Genomic DNA, 27,096 nt, shown 5'->3' with positions numbered 1-27,096 from the left:
ACATGGCAGCCAGGAGCAGAGGGATTTTAAATTTCCCGGGGCTCGAGCCCCTCTGTGCACGCGCCCGATGATTGACATCAGGCGCGCATGCGCAGCCGGGGACCTCGAGTCCTGGGACATCGGGGAGGACCGGGGGTGAGTAATTTCACCTCCATTGGAAAGCGCCGATCGCAATGCCGAGGGTGACTGCCCGCATCCTGGGATGACAGCGCCATGCTGTCGGCTACCTGCGGGCACCGACAGCATGGAGCTGTCACGTCCTTAGGCAAGTGGGCATTAATCCTAAGAGGATGCATAAAACTACGTCCTCTAGGATTAAAGCCCACTTACTGAGGACGTAGTTTCCTGATGGGGCCATCACTAAGGGGTTAAAGGTGGTTTCACACAGGCGAGAAAATTATGCAATTTTCGCGTGATGCAAGAGTGAGGGCTCCTACCCACTTACGTTTTTTAACATGTATGTCAATGGGACTTTGTAATGTTAAACACATCGCAGGTTTGTGCTTTGTGATGTTTGTGCGATGCGTTTTTAATATTAGAAAGTCCCATTGACATTTGCCTTAAAAAAATGCAAGTGGGTAGGAGCCCTCAGTAAAAAAGAAAGTAGATTATGAAACCAATGATTTTCAATGGTTTTCTTCCCATTAGCCATGTTTTCATACATGGGCAAACAATCATGGCATGTTCTATCTTTCTGAGATGTGTTTTTTTTATCTCCCATTTTTCCTTATGGAGCCTCCTTTTTATCGCATTGCAACAACCCTTGCGATGCTAACATTAGAGAGTCCTATTGAGTTTCACAAAAAAATTGTGCAAGAAAATTGTGAGAGGCAGCAATGATTTTGCGAGAAAAAGCAGCGCTGACTCTCAAAAATCGGGGGAAAAAAGATGTAATTTTGCCATGATTTTCTAGCTGCAAAATTGCGATCGCCCATGTGAAACTAGCCTAGATGCTGCACTGTAAAAGGCTGTCAGCAAGAACATTCATAGAAACTAGTGACAGTCCGTAGACTTGTGGACACTTTGATAAACACTTTTGTATATCGTTTCAAATCATCTGCATCGATTTTTGGAGTAAGGCCGCCTGCAGACGTCCGTGCCCTTGCAGAGACCTGCGGCTCACCCACTCCCGGTGTCTTCTGTCTCTGCTAAGCGCCGACTGGCCGGCCAGCCAGCAGCGCCCGGCCCATCACCACTGACATTTCTGTGCGGGCCTCACAGAGATAGAACATGCCGCGATTCGTTTTCCGCGCATGTTTTCACGCGGACAAATCGCGGCTGTGTGCATAGGATTGCGTTTTGCGGAAATCCTGCCGCAGAATTTCCGCCTGTGCCTGCCTGCATAGGATTGCATTACAATCCTATGCACACAGCTGCACAGAAATAGAACGTGCCGCGATTCGTTTTCCACGCGTGTTTTCACGCGGGCAACGGGCACGGGCGGAAATTCTGCGGCGGGATTTCCGCAAAACACAGTCCTATGCACACAGCCGCGATTTGTCCGCATGAAAACACGCACGAAAAACGAATCGCGTCACATTCTATTTCTGTCAGAGGCCCGCACAGAAATGTCATTGGTGATGGGCTGGCACTGCTTTGCGCATGCGCTGGCCGGCAGCGGGCGCTTAGCAGAGACGGAAGACGCCGGGAGTGGGTGAGCCGCAGGTCTGGGCACGGGACCGCATACGGCTGTGAGAATTCTCGCAGTGGGATCCGACCCAGCCGTCTACAGGCGGCCTTACTTCAAAAATCGATGCGGATGATTTGAAATGATATACAAAAGTGTACACGGGTGGAAATTCGGCCGCAAATCCCGCCACAGAATTTCCACCCGTGTGCAGGGGCCTTATTTAGGGTAAGATCAGTACTGTTGCTGCCATGTATACCCACAGATCACTACTTACCTGCTTTGTCTGATGGTTAGTCAACATCTTAAAAACTATCACATTACTCTTGATACTAAATTAAAGCATTGCAGGCGCCAAAAATAAGGTCCCAACCCAAGAATCAGTTTGTTGCAGAAGATGAGTGCGGTGCGGACTTCTACTCTGCTCCAACTCCAGAGCCAGAGGAACAGTTGCAAAATCATCCATGAGATGCTCTATGGGGCAGGCTTAATGTCTCCCAAACATATTCTAGAAAGAGTCAATAGGTTATATTACAAGATCAAAAGCAAGAGGTCAGCACCATCCAGTGTACATATAGAGTTTGAATATTTTTAAATTGTCACTTGGTCTGGTAAGAACTTTATTATTTGGGGTCTACACTTTGTATTGTATACGTTGAATTTATATTATGTACCTCTGGTGACCTCCAGTGGCAGAAAGCTGAATAGCAGGTACAAATCAGTTCAAGAAAGCACATTATTAATAGAAGTATGGTAGCTGCACTGCAGGATCCAAAGTTTTTTGATAGGAAATTCAGTATACTTCTAGCATCGTATGTAACGCCGATAAAAGACACATGTCCATGTAGTTCAGCCTATTACTCCCACTGTTGATCCAGAGGAAGGCAAAAAAAAAAAAAGTAGAAGCCAATTTTCCTCATTTAAAGGGAAAAAATTCCTTCCCGACTCCAATCTGGAGCGCTATAGGATTTAAGTGTGAATCAATTATATGGCATCATTTTTGATTGACTTATATGAGAAAGCTTTCACTATATACAGTATTTGTAAGCATTATATGATATGTTATTGGAGCAGCCTGTTGCAGTTGGACCTGGTCAGTTTCATAGGAATCTAAATCAATACATGACACTGATAAATGTAAGGTTATGCACATGAGCAGAAGAAATACAGGTCACCATTACATACTGAATGGGGGACACTGACATGGAAAAAGACTTGGGGATTTAAGATAACTATAAGCTTAACTGTAGCAACCAGTGTCAGGCAGCTGCTGCCAAAGCAAACAGGATCATGGGGTGCATCAGAAGAGGTCTAGGGGCATTTGACTAGAACATTGTTCTTCCTCTTTACACATCACCGGTCAGACCACACAATGAAATTTTGTATACAGTTTTGGTACTCAAGAAGAACATATCAGAGCTTGAGTGGGTACCACGTCGAGCAACTAAAGTAATAAATGGAATGGGCGGACTACAATACCCAGAGACGTTATCAAAATGGGGGTTATTTAGTTTAGAAAAAAGACATCTGAGGGGCGACCTAATAACTATGTATAAATATATAAGGGGACAATACAGAGATCTCTCCCATCATCCATTTATACCCAGGACTGTGACTGTAACAAGGGGGCGCCCTCTACGTCTAGAGGAAAGAAGGTTTCTACACCAACATAGAAGAGGGTTCTTTACTGTAAGAGCAGTGAGACTATGGAACTCTCTGCCTGAGGATGTGGTGATGGCAAACTCACTACAAGACTACAAGAGGGGCCTGGACGCCTTTCTTCAGTGTTGCAATATTACATGTTATATCACTGATTACTTCAGAAGGGTTGTTAATCCCCCCACTGATCTCAAGAACGGAACTCCCATTTCCTGCTATGCCTGTAACTGCAGGAATCCCTTCTCCCCCCACGCAGTGACTTCACTATGAATGGAGCGCTGGCAGAGAATACGTGAATCCAGAAGACAGTACCCAGTAGCACTCAATACCTACTCAAGATGGGGTGAGGATCATGCACACCGCTAAATAGGAGTCTGAACCTCAAGGCTCCATATGCAGTCCCAGGAAGGATATGAAGGAGTAGCAGCATAAGCAGTAAAGTTAAAAGTAGAAAATAACCCTACTTATTCCAGGCGCTCCCCGTACAAGTGCCCAGCAATTCCTTCAACAACTTTCAGCTCTCACATCCAAGTTCATCTGGGCGGACAAAGCAAAGCGCATCTCCCGCAACATCCTAACAAGACCCAAGAAGGAAGGGGGAGTAGGCCTACCCAACTTCACGCAATACCTCCAAGCAACCCACCTAACCCGAGTAATAGACTGGCACAGACACCAGAACCTCAAACAATGGGTGTCCATTGAACAAGCCGCGACGACCATCCCACTGAGGGTATTACCCTGGTTGACGGAACAGACTCCCAGAGAGCTGACACGGCACCCCACAATTGGCCCCACCCTGGCGACGGTAGCAAAAATTCGGACAAGGCCGAATATCGCCCCCAATCCCTCACCAATGTTCCCAGTCCTGGGCAACCCCTCGTTTCCCCCGGGAAGTGAAAATAAAGTATTTCGCAGCTGGGCACGGGAAGGTAGATACAGAGCAACCCACTTCTTACACGAAGGCCACTGGCTTATCGCGGCCCAACTGACAGAGACACAAGACCTTCCCCCAATCCCTTTCTGGCAAACGATGCAACTGAGACACTTTCTCAGCACACTCCCACACCCGAGTTCCTTCACGCGCCCAAAAACACTATTCGAGGCAACATGCAGTACCGAGAGTCCGCACAGACACACACTATCCCTAGCATATGACATCCTCAACACACAGATAGAACCTGAACCACCTAACTATGTACAGAAATGGGAAGAGGACCTCTCAATAACCCTCTCCCAAACAGAAAGAGAAAAAATCTTCACGCTGACACACTCCACCTCCATTTCCAGTAAAACACAGGAAGCCGGATACAAAGTACTATCGCGTTGGTACAGGGTACCGGCGCAACTAAACAAACTGTTTCCATCAGTCTCCCCCCAGTGTTGGAGATGCAATGCCGCCCGAGGGACCCTCCTCCATATCTTTTGGGACTGTCCAGGGCTGGCGGGCTTCTGGGAGAGGGTGGAGCAGATTTCCTCGAAATTTACCCAATATCCAATTCCCAAAACACCAGTCTTTTTTCTTATTCACCATAACGAGATTCCACTCATAGTGTACAAACATTCGGTAGTGCGCCACCTAGTCAACGCAGCCCGTTCCTGTATACCGAAACTCTGGCGTCAGACAACACCACCTTCGATTTCTATGTGGCTCAATCTAATACAGGGGATAAAGGAGATGGAGGACCTCACGGCAACGCTCAAAGGCACTCAAGAAAAAGTCACAAAGACCTGGTATCACTGGCTGGAGTTCCCCCCTCCATTACTCCCACACCTGTCCTGACTACCCACCTCACAAAACCCAACAACCTCCCTTCTGTTTCTTGTCTTATGTCTTAGTTCCCCCCTTAAGATGTTTTTATGTCGGGTTAGAGGAGTTCCTAACTCAACTCAACCTATACTATGTTTGTATGGCTTTAAGTAACGGTCCTTAAGACAAAGTTTCTACAATAGATGTACGACGATTTTGCATAAGGAACGGAACAGTTTAATGCTCAAGCAGAGCGAGGTGTATTGATACACTTCAAAGTTTAACTGATGTTCAGAGTTGATACTGCACTTCAAATATATGTTTTAAAGTTACTGAACAACTATCACATTATCTGTATTAACCCTTTGCAATCTAATTTTGGATTCAGGGTTTCCTAGGGGGCTTTCTCTTTTTGCCATTATACAATGACGCCATCGGCTGGCAAGAGCCAGTAGTGCAGTGTGAGACATGCTGGAGAGGCCCCCGACAACAGGGTGGCCAGTACTATAGAGTAAGAATACCCTGCCGGACGTCTTCCAACATCGGAGCTGTACAGTCTTCAATCAGAATGTCTTCAGACGTCAGACAGTGAATTGGAAAGGGTTAAAATTGAAAATAAAGAATTAAAAAAAAAAAAAGTAGGAAATAACCTTTATTGCTTCATGGTCTTAACCCTTTAATGACGCGGACCCTTTTTTTTTTCCATTTTCGTTTTTTCATCCCCCCTTTAAAAAAATCGTAACTCCTCTATTTATCCATCGACGTCGCTGTATGAGGGCTTGTTTTTTGCGGGACGAGTTGTACTTTTCAATGGTGCTATTTAATATACCATATAATGTACAAAATTCTAAGTGGAGTAAAATGAAAAAAAAAAATGACATTACGCCATCTTTCAGTGCGTCTTGTTTCTACGGCACACAAACTGCAACAAAAATGACATGATAACTTTATTCTATGGGTTGGCACGATTGCTACGATACCAAACTTGTATAGTTATTTTTTTTACTATACTACTCATTTTTTCAAAGACATTTAATTTTTTTCAATTATTTTCTGCCGCCATCTTCTGTGCGCAATAACTTTTTTACTTTTCCGTCGCCGTAGTTGTGTGAGGGCTCATTTTTTGCAGGATGTTCTGTAGTTTACGTTAGTACCAATTCGGAATACATACGACTTTTTGCTCGCTTTTAATTGAGTTTTTCTGGGAGACAGGGTGACTAAAAAAGTGCATTTCTGGCGGGGGTTTTTTTCGGACGACGTTCACCGTGCTGGATAAATAATGCGCTACTTTGATAGATCGGACTTTTACGGATGCGGCGATACCAAATATGTATTTTTATTTTATTATTTAGACTTTTTAATTATAGATAGGGCAAAAGGAGGGTGATTTAAACTATTACTTTTTTTTTTTTTTACATACATAGCCCGATGCTCCAGGACGTAAATGTACGTCCTGGAGAGGGAAGGGGTTAAAAAAAGGCAAGATACATTTCGGCCCAAAGGAGGTCTTTTTCAATGGGGCTGACGGAAATAGCCAAACGGCATTGGCTCAGGGATCTCCGCAGTCTCATGTAACGCTAGGATGCTTGTGCAACCAGCACTGCATTCAGTCTCCTCCTCACTGCAAGGGGTACAGTAACCCCACAGTGTGGTGGGAGAGGGACACAGGACCCCCATTCTTGAGATTAGTGAGGGTCTCAGCGCTGACACCCCCACTGATCAGCAAGTTACTCACCTTTAACCCCTTAACGACGTGGCCCTTTTTTTCCTCCTCCCTTTTAAAAAATCGTAACTCCTTTATTTATCCATTGACGTCGCTGTATGAGGGCTTGTTTTTTTGCAGGACAAGTTGTATTTTTCAATAGTACTATTTAATGTACCATATAAAGTACTGAAAAACTGTACTAAAAAATTCTAAGTGGAGGGAAATAAAATTAAAAAATCATTCCGCCATCTTTCAGTGCGTCTTGTGTCTACAGCGCACAAACTGCAACACAAATGACCTGATAACTTTATTCTATGGGTCGGTACGATTACTCCGATACCAAACTTGTATAGTTTTCTTTTACTATGCTACACTTTTTTTTTCAAAGACATTTAATTTTTTAAAGTTATTTTCTGCCGCCATCGTCTGGCGCGATAACTTTTTAATTTTTTCATCAACGTATTTGAGCAAGGGCTCATTTTTTTGCGAGATGTCCCATAGTTTACGTTTGGTACTATTTCGGAATACGTACTTTTGATCGCTTTTTATTGCGTTTTTTTCTGGGAGACAGAGTGACCGAAAAGTGCATTTTTGACATTCTTTATATATATTTTTTCGGATGACGTTGACCGTGCGGAGTGACCAATGCGCTACTTTGATAGATTGGACTTTTACGGATGTAGTGATAGCAAATATGTATTCTTGTTTTACGATTTAGATTTTTTTAAAATTATAGATATAGTGAATAGGGGGGGGGGGGGTAATTTAAACTTTTATTACTTTTTCTTTTTTTTACAAATAGTAAAACTTTATTGATCTTGTTTTTACTTTTTTTAGCCCCCCTAGGAGACTACAACTTGCGATGCTTTGATTGCTCCAGCAGTATGATGTCATAGCATTACATCTTACTGTAATCTGACAGACAGTCTATCAAGCCACCCCACGGAGACGGCTTGATAGGTAATCTGCTTTAAAGGGTGAGGGTCACTGCAGTCAGACCCCCCATCAGTTTTCACCCATCCAGTGGATCGGTATTTCATCCCTATTTGATCTGTATATTTTTTTCTACTGGGCAAATCCTGATCAGTACTTGCACAATAGGAAATAATAGCACACGCGTTATATTTGCACAGCTGAATTGTGCTTGTGTGACCCCGGCCTAATAAGTGAGTAATAAGGGACCGTTCAAGTGTTCTCAGTCACTTATACAGCGAATGTGAACAAATAAACAATTTCTTGAGCCAACGATGTATCTGCTGTATAAACAGTCTGTCGGTCAGCCATGTTTACACACGGTAATGATCGGGAACAAATGTTCCATCGTCAGCCCATATATAGTTAAAGGGCTTCAGAGGAGTTCTCTGGGACCTCAGGATAGGTTGTCGAAAGTTGATCAGTGGGGTTCCGCCGCTCGGGATCGCCACTAATTAGTTCTCAGTGTGGCCTGTGAAGGAAACAGATAGCACTGTCAATACTGCAGTGGTCTGGTTTGGTACTGCAGGCTCAGCTCCCACTGAATTTAATGGCAGTTCTGTCTGCAGTACCGAACCTGCCACTGCGCTATCTTCTTCCTGCGTTATTTCCACAAAAAACGGATGTTCTTCCACACATATGCAGGTCCTGGACTTGGTCCATGTGATCCTTTTTTTTTTTTTACATGCGCCATACATTTTTCGCATTTGCAAAAAAGAAACCTAAAAGCTGCACCTCTTTTGAAAAAACAGACAACAGGTCAGTCTTGTCCGTAGTGTGGCTCTATATGTTGTTTCCCCTTTAATGGACAGGTGAGCACAATATCTGGTCACTGATATCGCGCTCGCCAACATGTGATATACCCACAAATGTGAGGTGCTTTTCTGTTAAAACCGTCTCCTATCACTTCTGGTAAAGTAGCAGACCTCGTATGGCACACGGCGTGCGATGTGTTTTACTGTCCTATTGATGACGATGAGCGATGCGTCCTGAAGAACGCAAAAAATAGAACAAGTGATTTTTTCCCCACCGCATTGCTCATGTGTGTGACTCCATTCTAAAGAATAGGGTTCATATTTGTGCATCTCACAACGTACGAATCTCACGCGATTTCCTAGGCTGTGTAAAAAGCGGCCTTAGGTTTGATTCACACAGATGTATTTGCACCTAATTACGCAAAATATAGAACCCATTGATTTCAATCACATTTCCGTATTTTGCATGCACATTTCAGTCACACATAAAAAAAAGGCACATACTTTATTCTCTGGCATATTTGCGCACCAAAGGTTGTCAGAGCAGTTAATGCGGGTGCGCTAATGTGCTGAGAGATGCGCGTGCAAATACGCATATATGAAGGGGGCCTTAAGTGTAGTTCTAATATACTTTCTGCTTTAATTCCTCAACCTTTTCATCTCTGTTGGGAACCTCCTCTGGATATAAACAATGAAGGTTCCATTCACTGACAACAAGCAGATGTGGGGGAATTAATACAGAAACTACCTGTAGAATCTCCCATTACAGGATTAATAGACTATCTGCACACCGGTGCCATATTATGTGCCCGCAGACATGAAAACCCGGGGCGGCTACTGCTACTCTGGCTCCCGCAAGGCTCTGAGGCTAGTCTAGTTTGAGAAACTACATTTCCCAGCATGCCCCGACGTCCATGTAGCTGGTGGGGCATGCTGGGAGTTGTAGTTTCAGTAGAGCTGACCGTAACTTCGTCACCTCATCCCACATCCAAGATGTCCGCGGGTGATTCGGTCGCTGTTTGATGACGTAATGTTTATCAGATGTTCTGACACAGGAACGGCAAGGACTTCCGGATGCAGGTGATGGCTGCAGTGCTCAGCTCATCCTCGCGGTAGATGGAGCAGAGCATGGCCCGGTGTCTCTAGTGCTCTGAGCCGCTATACAGGGAGGAGCCTCAGCACTGGGGTCATGTGAGGACACAGGCATGTAAGACCAGGCTGCTGCCCACTGTGCGTTCTGCTCCAGAGAAGATGTTTAAAAGCCATCAGCACAGAAATGCTAAGAAAGTCCCACGAAGGAGGCCATATTGCTGTGACAGCTGCCCCAAGCAATTTGAAACGCCCTCCAAACTGGCACGACATTACCTTACCCACACCGGGCAGAAGCCTTTCCCATGCCCAGACTGCAACAAGACGTTCCGCCAGTTAGTGCACCTAGAAAGGCACATGATGACCCACCTGCTACCCTTCCAGTGCAAAATTTGTCACCGCCACTTTAAAAACTCAGAGACGTTTTCCAAGCACCAGCAGCTGCACCACGCGGTCGCCGTAAAGGACATGAAGTCGTACAGAAGGCCCGTTCACAAGAGCTTCTCGTTACCGCTCTACTGCTTCGGATGCCGGAAAACCTTTCTGAGCGAAGAAAACCGTTTACTCCATCAGTGTGATGTCATGAATGTCATCGCGTTCCAAAAAACCCAAACGCGGAGCTGTGAATTCTGTGACAAGGCGTTTCCTTCTCACTCGAAGTTGGAGCGGCACTTGATGATCCACACGGGCCAGAAACCGTTTGCTTGCGCGCTCTGCGGGAAGGCCTTCCGACAGAAGACGCACCTGAAGATCCACCAGATAACTCACTCTCAGGAGAAACCCTTCCGGTGCGACCAATGTGCCAAGTCCTTCAAGGTGCCGGAGAAGCTTCTCAAACACCAAGCGATGCACACCAACCTGTCCAACGTCAAGGAGAAGGATCCTGGGACAGAGGTGAAGCAAGAGGATGACGACGCACTCCGCATATTTGTCATCCCCTTCCAATGTTCTTCTTGTGGACGTTGTTTCGAGAAGCAGGACATTTTGGACAACCATGAATGTTTGGTTGAAACTAATGTCCCCGAGACGGCGACTTCCGCCGGAAGACCTTGTAATGGAAGATCTGTCAAGAAAACGGAATGTCACCTTGATGAGGAGAGTCTTCCACAAGCTCCGGTTGGGAGCTCGCTGAAAGCGGAGTACCTAGATGAATCTGATCGTATGGCCATCAGCGAAGAAGAAACCCAACAGCTTGATGTCTCTAAGAAGGGATTTCAGAAAGGGAACTCAAGTCTTCATCAGTCTGAGATGGACGTGGAAGGATATTCTCAACACCAACAGCTCAGAGTGAATTTTCCTGGTAGGTTGAAAAACCGGAACGGTGAAACCATTTGTGGTCCTTTTCGTACTTCTGAACAAAGTCAGCATGAAGGCGAGGGTCATTCACTTCACTGGATTCTTCAAGGGGCACAGAGCATTTTGCTGCCAATACATAAAGTGGCTAAATGTGACCAGTGCAATAAAACATTCCCATCTTTGTCCAAGTTACGTAGACATTACCTCATCCACACTGGGCAGAAGCCTTTCACGTGCACGGTGTGCAGGAAGACGTTTCGTCAATCTACCCACTTAAAGCGTCATCAAGTCACACACGTTCAAAAAGTTCCTGTCCTTGGATCACCAGATGGGCTAGAAAATTATTACTCTACCTTCTGCCAACAACAAACCGCAAACTTGCCCCTTCCTCGGCATTGTCATGATCCGAAGGTAAGCCCTGAAGAACTGGACCAGGTCATGATTATCGCGGACACTGACATCAAAGTAGAAAGTGAATCGATGGACGTTTCTCTGAGCCAGAAACGAGGGACGCGGAAGAAGTCAAGGACAAATTTGGCCAAGGAGCGCAACTTAAAATCCCCTCAGGAATGTCCCATGCAGAAAGTAAGGACTCGAGGTGTGCAGAAGAACTACAAGTGCAGTGTGTGCCCGAAAATTTTTCTTTCCCCTTCCAAACTTGAGCGTCACTATCTCATGCACGCCGGGCAAAAACCTTTTGAGTGTACGGAGTGCGGCAAATCTTTCCGTCAGGACCCCCACCTGAAACGGCACATGTTGACACACATTCGGATGAAGAAGTAAACTGAGGATGTGTCCTGGTGTAATTTTTTTTGGAATAATCACTAAATCCAACTTAATTAATTTGCAAAAAAAAAATGTATATAGTGGGCAGAATTCTCAAAATTGTCTAACAGAAAAATTGGCCATCGCAACCAATCACGGTGCGGCTTTTGATTTTCCAGACTAGTTTAAAAAATCAAAGCTGAGCTGCGATTGGATGCAGAGTGTGTCAAAGCCGGATTTTCTTTTAGACAGTATTGATAAATGAGGCCCAACATTGTGTTTTTTGGTCTACACACTGGTCAGATAGCAATAACATTATAATGTCTAGTAACTGAAAATGCAAAAATAACAAGATTACTAAAACGACTATTTATTTCTGTAAAACTATTATTTGCTGTTACATTGTGTACTCTTTAGATTCTTTTAGTGCTTTATTGACTTTTTTTCTTTATTTTGGATGTATTTTTCAGATGATTCTTGAGGGCTGAAAGCTCGCCTCAAACTACATGGACATTTACACTGAAAGTTCCTGAGTGGTCACTGAGTTAAAGGGTCCTGTCACATCCTCTGGCAAGTGAATGGGCTGCATACGTTTACAGCTCGGTCCCCGATGACTCCTCTACTGTATTTTACTTCTGGTCTAGCCCCCTTCACCCCCTGCAAACGCTCCTGTTAATTTTGGAGTCCAATACTAGTCAATTGTCATGTGGGCAGACTCCTCCTCCCGGTGCAAATGGCATTGTAAATGGGAGTGACATTGATTGCCCATCCAAGTGACAGTTGGCTAGTATTGGGCTCGGAAAATAAACCATTGTGGTAAAACAGTGGGAGGTTAAAGCAAAAATAAAATCGGAGGAGGAATCGGCGAGATGTGACAGGTGCTCTTTAAACTAAGGATGGTGGTCATGTGACTCTACGTCCATAGATTTATTGCCAACATAATAAGCAGGGATATGGAAAGTAGGAAGTCATTGTGTTTGGACAGTTGCCTTTTATAGGCTCTGTTAACTCTAATATCACAGATTTTGCTCATAATGGAATGATGACGGCTCTGGTGGGGTCCTTTTTCTTTGACGGCAAGAATAGCGCAATAACGATGCAAACTGTGTTATCCTTGCCTTCAAGAATACCCCATCGAAAGGCAAAAACCGCTATTGTGAACAGAGTCTTGCTCTGATGGTCTCTGCCCTCGGTTTTGACATGAATTATGCTGGACGTAATTACTACCTTTATTAAAGCTGTGATTTTTTTTTTCTCTTTTTGCATGAGAATTGCTCTATTCTGTTACTACAACTTAGAAACATTCTCTACTTTGTTTAGATGTAACCTCTGCCAGTGATCTATAAATTGAGTAATCTACCCAGAAAGCGATTTTGCAGCAGCGAGATCAAGCCCAATGACATTCTGGTTCTATGCTGATAGCTAGACTTATGTGGACTTAAAAGCTTAAAGGGACTTTCCGTGTTTGGGGAAACAAAGATGGCCACACCAGCTTCTCTGACTACCTGTACATTAGTATGCATTAGTCTAAGACACTACACCTGCTTTGATTAACCAGTGCTGACCAGTCAGAGCAGTATGTAGTGTCTAATAGTCTGTTCACACGATGCCGACGCTTGTCCCAGTGATGCTCCCTCCTGCGCTGTTAAACAGGAGCGAGTACCGCTGGCATCGCTCACAGCGCTACCGGCATGGAGGTGGAGCAGCCGATCAGCGTTCTTCCACTGCCTGCCTCCATTCTTTGTAAGCAGACGGTCGTTCAAAAGTGAATGGCTGTTTATACTGAACGACATGTCACTCAGGTTTGTTCATGCAGAAACTGAACGATTGACCAATTCTCGTTCAGCCGCTGTATGCATTGACACGGGACTATAGTTAAAATTACTGCAGGAGTCTCAACAATTCTGAACGATAATCGTCCCGTGCAGAAGGGCCATTAGACTACCATTGAACACTAGTGTGCATCAGGTAGTTGGAGAAGCGGTTCGGCCAGCCTTGTTTCTCCAGGTCCGGAGGGTCACCCTAAGGGTGTTGCTCATCATAAACATTTATGCCATATTGAGTGGATAGGTCAGAAATGTCTCATTTTGGTTGTCTGGCCCCGTTTTCCCTGCTCCAGCAGCCACTCTCCGATAAATAGGTATTCCCATCTCATCACGTTATTCCTTATCCATAGGATAGGGGTATAATTACTGGGACCTCCATTGATCCCAAGATATTACGCCAGGCAGCAACCCGAACCTTTGACAGGTGGCTGCACATACACGCCAGCACTCCATTCACTTCAATGAGACTTTCGGAGAGAGCCAAGTTCAAGTGCCCGGCAGTCCCATAGAAGTGAATGGAGCAGTTCTGTACTTGCGCGGCCACCTCTATCAAAACTTTAGGACACTGCCAGGGGTAATATCTTGGGAGCAGTCGGGGGCCTAGATTGCCTATCTTCTGAGGCCGGTGACTGGCTGCAGCAGCCATGTGGTCAGACAGGCACTGCAGCACAGTAAACAGACACAGGACCAGTGAAATAACCATGCTAAGTCAACAGTGGATTTCTTAGGGGGGTATAGATTTTTTTTTTTTTTAAATGCGGTTTCCTCAATTTTCTTCCCTTCTCAGAAAACCCTTTCAAGGAAGATAAGGAAAGTGAGGGGCCATCCAAGAGTGACTATTTTTCTTTGAGGAATGAGTAGTCAGATGCTCACTGGTAGAAGGCTCCCATAGGAAACCCCTTTAAATCCCAGATAATTCTTTTGAGTACAATTGTAATGTAAATAGACTCTCCATGGGTCAAAACAACAGATCCCCTTATACTCACCTCTCCTGGCTCCCTGCTGTGTCCAGCTCCAGTCTCCCTCATGACATCATGTTTAGGAGACCATGACAGGCTGCTGCAGCCAATGATAGCATTCAGCACTTGATCACAGCTCTGTCATTGGCTGCAGCAGCCTGTAACACCCTGTACACAGGCCAACTGCAGTCTGTAAATAAACACCGGGCATGGAGTACTGAGTGGCCTCATGGGAGATGCAGGGAGCCAGGAGTATAAGCTGATTATTTGCTTTATCCCATGGGAAGCCTGTTTACATTACAACTGTATAACTAGGACAACCCTTCAAATATTGGTGACCTACCCTTATATTAGAGGGTTTCTGACTCCCTGCACTCACACCGAAGTAGCTGGGGTGACTCTTCGGTCTCCTCTTCAGCCTTGGACGTCACATTCATTGGTCACATGGCCTTTCTACGGCTCGGTCCAATTCAAGCGGAGGGACTGTGCTGCTGTTACCAGATGAATGTTGAAAAGGCTGTAGTGTTTGCCAATTGCTATGGCAGCTGATCAAGAACTGGGAGCCAGACCTCCACTCATCTGATACTAATGTCCTATATACGGGACAACAGCTGTCCCAGCGGTAGCCACTCCTGTGCCTTCATACAGGAGAGAGGATTGCTCACTGAATGGAGGCGGGTGAGCTGGAACATTCTCTGTCCGTCCGCCCACCTTCATTCACAGTAAACAGACCGTCGTTCATAAGTTGATTTCTACACCTGCAGAAACTGAATGACTAACGAATTGTCGTTCGTCGATCAATTGCTGCGTGCAGTTATATGGCCTGATGGTCGTTCAGATTCCTGCGAGAATTTGAACGATGATCAGACTTATCCATTAACGGGCTGAAAAAGCCCTTTAATGGATAAGCAGCTGTACACGCTATATATAACCTGTACCTTACAAGCAATGCAATCCTTGTCACTATAATAAATCTAACACTGCATATAGCAGTCACGCCGTCCGGAAAAATCCACGCCAAAGACCACATATCTGCTGTGTGAATTTTGATTCAGAATTGAAAAGGACTTGGGCCCTGTTCACACTTGCGCCCTGGGGTCCAGCTGATTTTAGTTGTTCGACTTCGAGAACAGAGAAGACTGGATCCAACACATGTTGGATATAAATGGCGCTTAATGGACCCCGTTGACTATAATGGGTCTGTACGGCTTTCTGACCAGCATTTTACTTGACAATATAGCAGTCAGAACTGCGATGGGGACTCTGAATGGAACCTCTGACAAAGATGCAAATAGTAAATAAAAAAAGATGCAAATGGGGCGTTAATTCTTTTGTGCGATGCGACAGCGCTACAAATCGCATGTATGTACAGCCCATGCTTTCCTAGGGGTTCCTTCACATTAGCGATGCTTTGTAGGCTGCTACATTGCGAGAGAAAAAAAAACACAGCATGCTCTATACAGCCGCGATTTGTTATGTTTTGTAGCCCATGTTTCCCTATGGAGCCTTCTTTTCTGTTGCATCGCATTGCATGAAATTGCAGTTTCTGTGCGGTGTGATGCAAGTTTTACAGTAGAAAAACCTACTGTTTGTCTCTAAAATAAGCCCTATCTCTATTAAAAAACAAGACATTACCTAACAGGCGCTGTCCACTCCGCTGCACTTGTTTGTAGTCTTCAGCCAGTACTTCCCGGTCAGGGGGTTCAAAAATCCCGCCTCCAGAAAGCACTGGCTCTGATTGGCTGAGCTGCAGCACTCGAGAACCAATCACAGCCATTAGATACGTGGATTTTGGTGTACCTTATCCCTAGCAGCAATGTAAGGTCCATGTGAAAGAGCCCTTACAAAGAAGTAGTTGACATTGTAAGAGTCTAGTTTGGCAAGATGTTATCCAACGTTTATGCCTCTCTTCAATGTTGGCTGCACTTCTGGAAACATCATACATCGTCATCCACACTTGGACAGATGAAGAATAAAAGATGAAAAATAAGAGATGTGACGGAGCACACCGCTTACTACCAGGGCTGTATTTATCATGTAAATATAACGCACAACGTCTTGGTGTCTTCCATTTTTCATCATTGACATTGAAGACATGCAGTGCCAGGCGTAATAAGAGGAAAAACAAAATCGTAGTTTTTGAGCGATGCAACTTTTACAGTAAGAAGTCCTGCTGTTTGTCCCTAAAATAAGCCCTAGCTGCATTAAAAGAAAAACAAAAAACAATATATTACTTAACAGGCGCTGTTCGCGCTGCCGTCCTCCTCCTCCGGCAGTTCCGTGGTGCTTGTTTGTAGTCTTCAGCTGCCGCTTTCTGGTTAGGGGGTTCATAAATCCTGCCGCCAGGAAGCGCTGGCTCTGATTGGTTCTCGAGTGCCACGGCTCAACCAATCAATGCAGCGCTCGATCAATGCGATGGCTGTGATTGGTTCATTGAGCGCAGCAGTGATCAGCTCAGCTGTGGCTCTCGAGAACCTATCAGAGCCAGCGTTTCCTGGAGGCGGGATTTATGAACCTCTTGGCCAGGAAGTCTACAAGCAAATGTGGGGTAGCGCACAGTGCCTGTTAGGTAATGTATTGTTTTTTTTTTCTATGCAGCTAGGGCTTATTTTCTCGGTAGGGCTTATATTTTAAGCCCCCCGAAAATCCCAGCAAAAGAGCGCTACAAAATCGGCACAAGAAAACGCAGCGATATCACGCAGGAACACAGCTCTGATTTTCTTGTGGCGATATTGCTGTCGCCCATTTGAAGGAGGCCTTAGGGTGCATTCCCACGAACGTATATCGGCTCGGTTTTCACGCCGAGCCGATATAGGTCGTCCTCATGTGCAGGGGGGGGGGGAGGGATGGAAGAGCCAGGAGCAGGAACTGAGCTCCCGCCCCCTCTCTGCCCCTCTGCACTATTTGCAATGGAGAGGGGTGGGGCTAATTCTCGGAACTTAGCCCCACCCTGTCCCGCCTCCTTTCATTGCAAATAGTGCAGAGGGCTGAAGAGGAGGCAGAGAGGGGGCGGGAGCTCAGTTCCTGCTCCTGGCTCTTCCATCCTCCCCCCCCCTGCACATAAGGACGACGTATATCGGCTCGGCGTGAAAACCGAGCCGATATACGTTCGTGGGAATGCAGCCTTATGCTGTGTAACTAGAGTTGAGTGAACATACTCTGCCGAGCTTGATGCTCGTTCGAGTATTAGCATACTTGATGGTGCTTGTTACTCGAACGAGCATCAAATCGCGTTCGACCCCGCCCTACCGCGTGTCATTGGCAAATTTTTTGTCAGGCAGGAAGGGGAGAGAGGGGGGGAGACAGAGAGGGGGGGGGAGAGAGAGGGGGGGGGAGAGAGAGGGGGGGAGAGAGAGGGGGGGAGAGAGAGGGGGGGGGGGGAGAGAGGGGGGGGGGAGAGAGGGGGGGGAGGGGGAGAGAGGGGGGGGGAGGGAGAGAGAGGGGGGGAGAGAGAGGGGGGGAGAGAGAGGGGGGGAGAGGGGGGAGAGAGAGGGGGGGGAGAGAGGGGGGAGAGAGAGGGGGGGGAGAGAGGGGGGGGAGAGGGGGGAGAGAGAGGGGGGGGAGAGGGGGGGAGAGAGAGGGGGAGAGAGAGGGGGGAGAGAGAGGGGGGGAGAGAGGGGGAGGAGAGAGAGAGGGGAGGGGGGAGAGAGGGGGGGAGAGAGAGGGGGAGAGAGGGAGAAAAAAAAAAAGAAAAGCTCGGGATCGGCGTTCCACATACAAAAATGATCGAGTCTCCCATTGTAGTCAATGGGGTTTGTTACTCGAGTAGAGGTCTCGAATTTTACAAAAAGCTCGACTCGAATAACGCGGACCCGAGCATTTGGGTGCTCGCTCATCTCTATGTGTAACTATAAGGACACGTTAAAATAAGTCTGCCAGCTGGAACATGCTGACCAAACTGCAGGCATGATGTTATAAAGTAGCTGAGCAGATTGTATAGTTTTATGGGGTAAGAGTCATGACAACGGTGCCCCCTATAGGTCATCGTCCAATAGTGCTGCTGCTGCATGTTGGTTCTCTTCGGTGGAGTAAATCAGGTTGCATCCATGGTGAGACGATGCGGTGTCCCGTTGCCCAAGCCTATGTGAAGGGCATCTACTGCTGATCCATACTATTACAGGGCTATTCTGGGCCTTTTTCACGCGTGAACCTGCTGTATTTTTGTGCGCACCAAAGTTGCCGATAGAAGTCTATGGGAGGTGTGCAAATGTGCACTCTATACGCATGAAGAGCACATCTGGCCCTCCTTAGGCTGCCTTTTAAACTGCAGTGTGCGAATGTGAACAGGTCCTGCGTGTGCAAAAAAGCACAGCACACTGCGCCGATACGTGCGCAAATCTACCTCATTTGCGGCACAAATACATTGCACTGCAGCAGGCACAGTAGCGTATACTGTCGTCTAAAAGTGCCTTAGTGTTCATTATTGTATCAGTTCTGTCAGCCAGGACACACAATGTATAGTGACTAGGAGCCCCTTCAGTATGGCAGCAGACACCCCCACCACTCCTCCCCGACGCACAGCCGGCGTTCCCTGCTGTCCTACTCTGTCGCGTCCCTCTGACGTCACGGCCGCGCAACCGCACTCTACAACTTCCGGTGTGAGGGAAGTGGGAACGTTCAATTCTGTACACACGAGGTTCGGGTACCCGAGGAGTTACCATGGAAACCCGGGCGGCAGCACCGCCGGCAGCACAGCCCCCCGCCAGGAAGATGATCACCCCGACAGTGACACAGATGAACGCGGAGTTTGTCACCCAGGTGAGCCGTCATCTCAGTCAGTACTGCTGTCATGTGTGCTGCACACAGGGGGCGCCCCTGAGCAGTGCCAGGATGCTGCTGGTAGCTCTGAGGACCTTCTTCACCATGGGAGGAGGTCTCTGTGGTCTCCACAGGCTCGTTTACACCCGCTTTGGGGCTCTCCGTCCCGCTCTTTTTGGGGCTTTCACACCTGTGGTTCCGTTATCCTGCTGTTTGTGGGGAATCCCCTCGCTGAACACCTCCGTCTAATGACGGAACCGGAAGGACCCCATTAGCTACACTGGGAGCCAATTAGTTTCCACGCAGCTGTCCGCCATTTTACCGGAAGAAAAACCGCCGCCTGCTGCACTATTTGTTCTGGCGGACGCCGGAGCGCACACGAGCGTATTTGTGTAGGACGCGCATTTCAAATACATTGATTTCCGCTCTTCTGCTCACACTTGCGTATATTCATTGCGTATAAAATGTGCGTTAAAGAAGAACGCGATGTGTTGTATTATATTCAGCAGAGCCCTATTGTCCTCTATGGCTGCGTACAAAACCGCGGTACATATGCCATTGTGTACGTGCGGCGTTTTTACGTACCATCGCTACTAGAAGCAAAGTAGAGAAAAAAAGAAGAAACCAGGAAGCCGGCGCCTGACAACGTGCGTGAGAAATATGGTCATGTGCAGGCAAAAAAAAGTCACGATACGCCTTTTCATGCCACGGTAAAATGCGTTTCACCACACGGCGCAAAACATTTCCTTATTTTTCCACACTAATTTCAATAAGTAAAAAAAAAAATGGAAAGCTTTGTTTGTTTCCATTCGGTTTACGTTTTTTTTTTACAGAAGAAATGGCGCTGCAGACTGCGCTACACCTTCCGTTAAAAAAAAGGAACACTCAGGCCTCCTGCACACGAATGGATTAGCATTGCGGTTCCGCAGCAAATACCGTTCCATAGTGCGCTACGGGAAGTGAATTCTTCCTGCGCGCTCGCGGAAACGAGTTGTGGTTTCTGCTCACGGAGAAAAAATCGCAGCGTGCTCTTATTTATGCGCGGTGTCCTCATAGAAGGATTCCATTAAAGTCAATGAAAGCTGTTCGACCCGCAGTCCACCCGCAAATTACATTGCAGACCGTGGATTCCGCGTCATCACCTAGCTACAGCGCAGGAAAAAAATAAACCCTTTTAACCCCTTAATGGCACATGGCTGCTGGGTACTTAATGAAACAGGGCGTACAGTTACATCCTGTGGATAACGGAAGATCAGAACAGATCCCGCGCTATCCGGCGGCAGCGGGAGTCGGCCTCCCCCTGCAACCGTGAAGGTGCATCAGAGCAGTGACCCCCGCTGTTAACCCCTTCCCTGCCGCCATCTATGTAGAGGATTCACAGAGGGAGTTTGCTCCCTCTGTGACGCCATTAGATCCCCGCAACGTAATCGCAGAGGACCGACGGCTTGACATGGCAAGAGGTCGCCAGATACAGGCATCCTGCATTGCCAGTGCCTATGATGGCTGTAACAAGTGATAAGGCATCGCAGGCGAAAAGTTCAATTCCGTTTTAATTCTATGTCTCTGCTCCAAAAACGAGACGGAGAGATGAAAATGCTTAACGCTGGTGTGAAGGCGCCCTGATTCGACACCTCCAGTAGCCAGATGTGTATACCCTGTTGTTGTGTATACCCTACTTACACTATGCACAGTTACTCACGTTCTCCCCAATATGGCACTTGGCATCCTGCCGGCTGCTGTCCCAGAAGTTAGGACTTGCGGGAGCTTGTTGACGCGTGCCGGGCACACAGCGACAAGGCGTTTTTCCCATGCAGTCAGTTCTGTTAGTTTTGCCAGCCTGATACTAGTCAGTTGTCATTGGCTGACATGGCATTTGCTTGCCACTAGGGGTTGAGAGTGCCCTTCTATTTACTAGTGGTAACAGGAGGGATTGCAGGCAAATGGGGCTCCTTGAAGAGTCATAAAATGTGTTGGAATAAGTGAGCAGCTGCTTATGAAGGTACGTCGTCTGTTTCACTTGGGAGCTGTCTGAAAATCTTTGTATCCCCTATCCCGTTCCCCCTGTTCCCCCTTTTGCAGTGGCATCACATTGACTGCACCACCGCCGCTACATTTCCAACAGTCCCACTGAAAGTGAATGGAGCATCACTGTACATGTGCGGCCATTTCTCCATTCAATGTGACTTGACTGCGTGGGGTGAGCGGGACACGGGACCTGCCAATCGGAGGCCGCGGCATCACTGCTTATTCCCCGCCCATCAGCATTCACATCCTGGGCACCATGGTGCCAGTTGTTCCAATCAGTGACGTTGTGGCCTTTGATTGGCTGGCAGTGGTCCCCTAACTTTTGCTGTCAACAGAGACGGGGAGACTCACAACGCTGGATGGTCGGGGCGGGTAAGTACTGTTTGTATTAAGGGATTTGACAACCTCTTCAGGCTTTGGGGCTCATTCACACTAGCGCTGACCTGCGCTGTCTTTGTGGTCGTAGGAACCGAACAGCGCTGGACGGAGCTCACTGACTATAATGGGTTCTGCATGGTTGCCTTTATGCAGTCCAGGGTTTTCATACATATCGGCGACAACGTTTCCGACGCCGATGTCAGCAAGGCCTGCCGTTACTTCTGCACAGACAGATATTTGGCGCCTATTACTGCCATTGAAAAGCGATCACTATTTCGAGGACAAACAGTAGTTACTATAATGGATCATCCTCGTATGCCTGGTGGCTATCAGCAGTATATCCTCTTTTTACACAAGGACAAGTGTATTTTTTTTGTACATTTTAACCCTTTCCTATACACTCTGACGTCTTCCAACATTCTGATTGAAGCCTGTACAGCTCAGATGTCGGAAGACATTTGACAGGGTATTCTTACTGTATATTACTGGCCACTATGTTGTCACTGGCCTCTCCCACATGTCACATACTGTAGTACTGGCTCTAGCCAGCAGATGGCGCCATAGTATAATGGCAGAAAGAGAAAACCTCTAGGAAACCCTGAATCCAAAATTGGATTGCAAAGGGTTAAATATCAAATCAGCCGATAAATTTTGCGCAGTAAAAACGCAGACAAGTAAGCTGATGATGTCTTCATTTTTCTTACTCTCCCTGTGGCATAGCATCCTGTGTGAAAACGCAGTATTGCATGTGCAATTGTGTATTTACTGCCTTTTTTATGCATCCCATTAATTTCAATGGCGATTTATGTGCGAGATCCGTGTTAAAACGACGAAAACAGGACATTCTGTGTGTGATGTTGCGCTAATGTGAGAGGCCACATGGAATTACACGGAGGTTTAGTGTTGCGTATTTCATGTTAGCGTGGACGACTTGCACAATGTCTACTGGATATTAGTGAGCCGGGTCCTCCAGAGTCAGAGATCCCCTTTACAGCAGCCATCTACTCTATCGATGGAGCCCAAGCTGGGGGTCCCCTCTGATACATTGCAGACTGCTCTAATATGTATATGTCTTGTTCTTTCAGCTGGCCAAGTCCTACTGGGCCCCTCATTCTAAGAAGAAACTTCCCTTTGATTATAAGGTAAGACTACTGGTGCAGACTAATAACCCGTGTCGTGTCAGTGTGTCAGGACGTGTCTGGTAAGATGTGCCATATGTTGGGAAGTTTAATGAGCATTGCGCTCTGAGATAGTGAGCTGTCAATATGAGTCCTTGAGAGGGACAACTGAAGACCTTTTATATCTACTGGTAAGGCCGCCTGCACACGGCTGGATTTGCATTGCAAAATCCAGAGCGGACGTCCGCCCCCGGATTCCACAGTAAATACCGCCCGTAGCAGGCTATGTAAAACGCTTTTTCCTCTACACAAGCAGAAAACAATAGCGATTTTCCACTTGCAGAGGAAAAATTGCAGCATGCTCTATTTTTGTGTGGATTCCAAACGGACGGCTTCCATTGAAGTCAACGGAAGCCGTCCGACCTGCGGCTTGACTGCAATAACATTTATTTTTACTTCAATGCTTTGTCTATAAGTTCGGTCTGGTAACTCTGTCCCAGATTGTCCGTGTGCTGCGGGACGGAGACACGATTTAGCAGACTGAGAGAGGAAAGCTTGGAGAGAAATGTTTAGGCAGTCCCTGCAGCTGGGGTGGGCTAGGGGCAGTCACCTGAGGGTTAATTCAAAATGACTGCTCAGCTCACTGCTGAGGGCGATATCATTCGGACTATAAGATGCAGGGGCACTTTAAGCAAGATTTATCTTATGGTCAGAGAAATGTGTTCTACACAAATCTCCCACCTTTCCCACAGCAGCATGCTTATCACACGCCCGCATCATTCATTGTGCATCATTTTATGGTCAGTAAGCCGTCAAAGATTTTTATCTCAAAAAACTACAAAGAACGCCTTCCTGAAAGTAAGAAACTTCAACGTATGGGGCATATGATATATAATATACAGTCTCAGCTTTTTCTATGGAGTGGTTCCGTTCTGAATAAACAAATATTTGTCAAATTATACTTTACCAAGTATCGCAATTATAATGTTAGGAAAATTCTGTTATAAATCTACATATTCGTATGAAGAGAACAACAACCTCTAAAATTGACACCCCATGACCCAATGGGTCTGAAAATTGAGCTCTTTATATACATTCTAGTCACGAACAAATATGCAAAGTTTTGTAAAAAAAATGGAATGGTCTAATGTTACTGTTTGGGTGATTTGTCCTGGAATGAGCGAAATGTATTTGGCAGAATATGAGAGCTGTGTGATGTCCATTATTAATAATACGTTCACATTCATGTGTTTTATTCCATAGGTTATAGAAGATATATATTTCAAGGAAATTGTCAAGTCTCGGTAAATGGTTTTGTTTTTCACTTTTGTCAGTCTCTTGTGTATAAATGACTCATTGGCCACTATTGTATATTGTTTATATGATTAAAGGGGTTGTCCCGCGAAACAAAGTGGGGTTATACACTTCTGTATGACCATATTAATGCACTTTGTAATGTACATTGTGCATTAATTATGAGCCATACAGAAGTTATTCACTTACCTGCTCCGTTGCTAGCGTCCTCGTCTCCATGGTGCCGTCTAATCTTCAGCGTCTAATCGCCGGATTAGACGCGCTTGCGCAGTCCGGTCTTCTCCCTTCTGAATGGGGCCGCTCGTGCCAGAGAGCGGCTCCTCGTAGCTCCGCCCCATTACGTGTGCCGATTCCAGCCAATCAGGAGGCTGGAATCGGCAATGGACCGCACAGAAGACCTGCGGTCCACCGAGGGTGAAGATCCCGGCGGCCATCTTCACAAGGTAAGTAAGAAGTCACCGGAGCGCGGGGATTCGGGTAAGTACTACCCGTTTTTTTTTGTTTTTTTTAATCCCTGCATCGGGTTTGTCTCGCGCCGAACGGGGGGGCTATTGGAAAAAAAAAACCCCGTTTCGGCGCGGGACAACCCCTTTAAGGCCTCATGTCCACAAGTGGATTGGATTCCACATGCGGAACACCTGCGAAAACCACTGCGGATCATCCACACGGAAAAAAAAACCCCACAGCCCCACCTCCCTAATTGATTTTAACCTTGAAATCCGCAGTGCATCTGTAAATACACCCATTGACTTCTAGTCGCATCCGCACGGAATCCGCACTGAAATGGAGCATGCTGTGGTTTGTTTTCCGCACCAAACGGTCCGCAAATCAAATCCGCATGCTTAAATTCAGTTTTGGATGCCAATGCTTACCTATGGGCATTTGAATTGCGGATCTTCCACACAGGTCACCCGCAAATCAGATCTGCCTGTGGACATTGGGCTTTAGACCGAATGCACAAGGCTGGGTCGGATCCCGAATGGGCCGGCTGGCACATGCGCAGTACAGATGACGCCGTGCCGTCGCTAGGCGATGACACGGATTCCAGTAGCAATGACAGCTATGGATGGGCCGCAGATTAGCCGGCTTCCATTGACATCAGTGGATGCCATCCGTGTGGAAATCGCGATAAAATAGAACATGCTGGGATTTTTCTCTCCGCAAACGGAAAATTGCTATTGATTTATGTTTGTGGGTATGGAAAAGCGTTTTGGCATAGCATGGCTATGGGCAGTGTTTGCTGCGATATCCAGAGGCGGATGCCCACTTCAGATTCTGCAATGCAAATCCGCCTGTGTGCATTGGGCCTTTAATGAGCATTACGGTTGCAGCGAAGCTTATTCTTCTTATGATGAAAAGCTGTATATATTTTTCAATATTCTTTCACAATCAGATCACTACATTTTACAAGATTTTTGCAAACTTTCAGTAAGAACTTTCATTGTTTACTTCCAGGAGCTGAAAGTCTGTCTCGGGGTGTGATGGACACACAAGATAGCAGAGTGCTCTGATAACTGTAATGCTGGGTTCACACAGGACAACTGTCAGCCAAACGACTGCATGCGTGCTGACCCCACCGTTGGTAGTTAGCTCACGAAAAGTAAACAAATAGTGAGCAATGTTTTTGCATTTAGATGTAACGAGTATTGCGCATTTTCGTTTGAACGGATTTTGCGCGATTATCTTCCCATGTAAATGGCCCGTAAGAAGCCGTGCCCCTGTGTGTCCATTATATGACCAAATAAATTTTCAGCCCCCTAAAAGGAAACCATGCAGGTTTCCGTTGATTGGTTGCAAGCAGAGATCTTGAAAACTACAAGAAGTTACAACTACTCCAACAGATACAGAAAGTATATTGGAAAATTGTATAGCACATATATAGACAATAACGTGTATGTGCTGAAACCATTATAGCCCTTTAATTTGGTGGTCTGTAGTTGTCAATCTGAAGTTTTGCATTCACACATGGCGGATCCTCACCAAAATCCGCAGCCTATTTTGATGCGCATCTGCAGCAGATTTCACCCTCACAATTGAAGGGCTGAGGTCTGCTGTGGATCCTTTTCAAAATTCACACTCAGGATATGTTCACACGAGGTGGATCTGCCACAGTTTTTCTGACTGGACTCTCTGTTTTGGAAAATCCACAGCATTTACAGCAGCAAAGCAAAAAAATCTCATCCGCACACTGCGGAAAAAGCCTGCTGCAGAAATGGACCTGCGGTGCAGAACTTAAACCTGCAGCTTGTTAGTTTTAGCAGCAGATCTGCGGTGCGGATTCCACCTTTTTAAATCAGAGTATGAATTCTGCACCAAGTTCTGTGTCAAGAACCTCCTCAAAATCCTCTGCAAATGCTGTGGATTTTGCTCTGTGAATCTGATGTGTGATGTCCGCTGTGGACACCCTGCAGCTAATTCCACCCTGTGTGAACATCGTCTGAATGGGATGGATTTTCTGCTATGGTAAATCCGCACAAAATCGGGTACTTTTGAACTTGCCTTTGTACTGCTGTTAACTGAGCCCAAGGGTTTCCACAGCCTGGAGCCCGCCGTTCTCTGAAGCTTTATGCATGGTTTGTAGATGTGCCATATGCCTATACAGCACTTTTGCACCAAAGCAAGTGTTCATCTTCTGGTATCGGGAGGAGGGAAGTCTTTCTCTTCTGGTCGGCTGTCTGTACGGCACGTGCGAGTAACTTATGGCTCTTGTATATTTTATATTGCAGATTTGCTATAAGGAAGATAATGCTTTTGGAATTCAGGTGAGAAAGAAACATTGCTTGGAATAGATGTCATTGATTAATGAGTCAGGAATTAAAAATAGCATGCAGTATTTAATATATTTTTTACCTTAAAGTTCCATCACTTGGGTAAGCGGAGATTATTGCGTCTGATCCCATTATTAGCACAGCTCATTATGTCATACTCCATAACCCGTTGGGATGAGTGTTTTAAAAGTATCATAGGACAAGTGGTCTTGTTTCTTAGGGTACATGCAGATGGACGGTATTTCTGTCCGGTTTTCAGATCTAAAAACGCGTTCGAAAATCGGACAGCAATAGCACCTATTCATTTGGTTGGTTGTCTGCACATGGGCTTTTAT

At 46.3% G+C, this 27,096-nt stretch overlaps 2 protein-coding genes across 2 annotated transcripts in view; both read left to right on the top strand.

The window, feature by feature from the left end:
- Window positions 1–9,532: 9,532 nt before the first annotated feature.
- On the top strand, window positions 9,533–11,981 carry ZNF770 (zinc finger protein 770). The gene has a single exon (XM_066608586.1). The coding sequence runs from the start codon at window positions 9,717–9,719 to the stop codon at window positions 11,631–11,633; it is 1,917 nt and encodes a 638-aa protein (XP_066464683.1). The 5' UTR covers window positions 9,533–9,716; the 3' UTR covers window positions 11,634–11,981.
- Window positions 11,982–18,999: 7,018 nt separating this feature from the next.
- Window positions 19,000–27,096, top strand: part of AQR (aquarius intron-binding spliceosomal factor) — a 117,498-nt gene continuing 109,401 nt past the window's right edge. The window contains exons 1-4 of the mRNA XM_066608583.1: window positions 19,000–19,158; window positions 22,647–22,703; window positions 23,943–23,983; window positions 26,720–26,755. Coding sequence (XP_066464680.1) covers window positions 19,060–19,158; window positions 22,647–22,703; window positions 23,943–23,983; window positions 26,720–26,755 — 233 coding nt within the window. The 5' untranslated portion in view covers window positions 19,000–19,059. The remainder of the gene's footprint in view (window positions 19,159–22,646; window positions 22,704–23,942; window positions 23,984–26,719; window positions 26,756–27,096) is intronic.

Source organism: Eleutherodactylus coqui, chromosome 6 (genome assembly GCF_035609145.1).
Source record: "Eleutherodactylus coqui strain aEleCoq1 chromosome 6, aEleCoq1.hap1, whole genome shotgun sequence".
In the NCBI taxonomy this organism is placed as follows: Eukaryota; Metazoa; Chordata; class Amphibia; order Anura; family Eleutherodactylidae; genus Eleutherodactylus; species Eleutherodactylus coqui.
The sequence above is the reverse complement of the archived record's forward strand: the minus strand, read 5'-3'. Positions and strand labels throughout refer to the sequence as shown.

Bases quoted from the DNA above. Each gene is read 5' to 3' on its own strand.
- ZNF770 (XM_066608586.1), top strand. From the start codon at position 9,717: ATGTTTAAAAGCCATCAGCACAGAAATGCTAAGAAAGTCCCACGAAGG.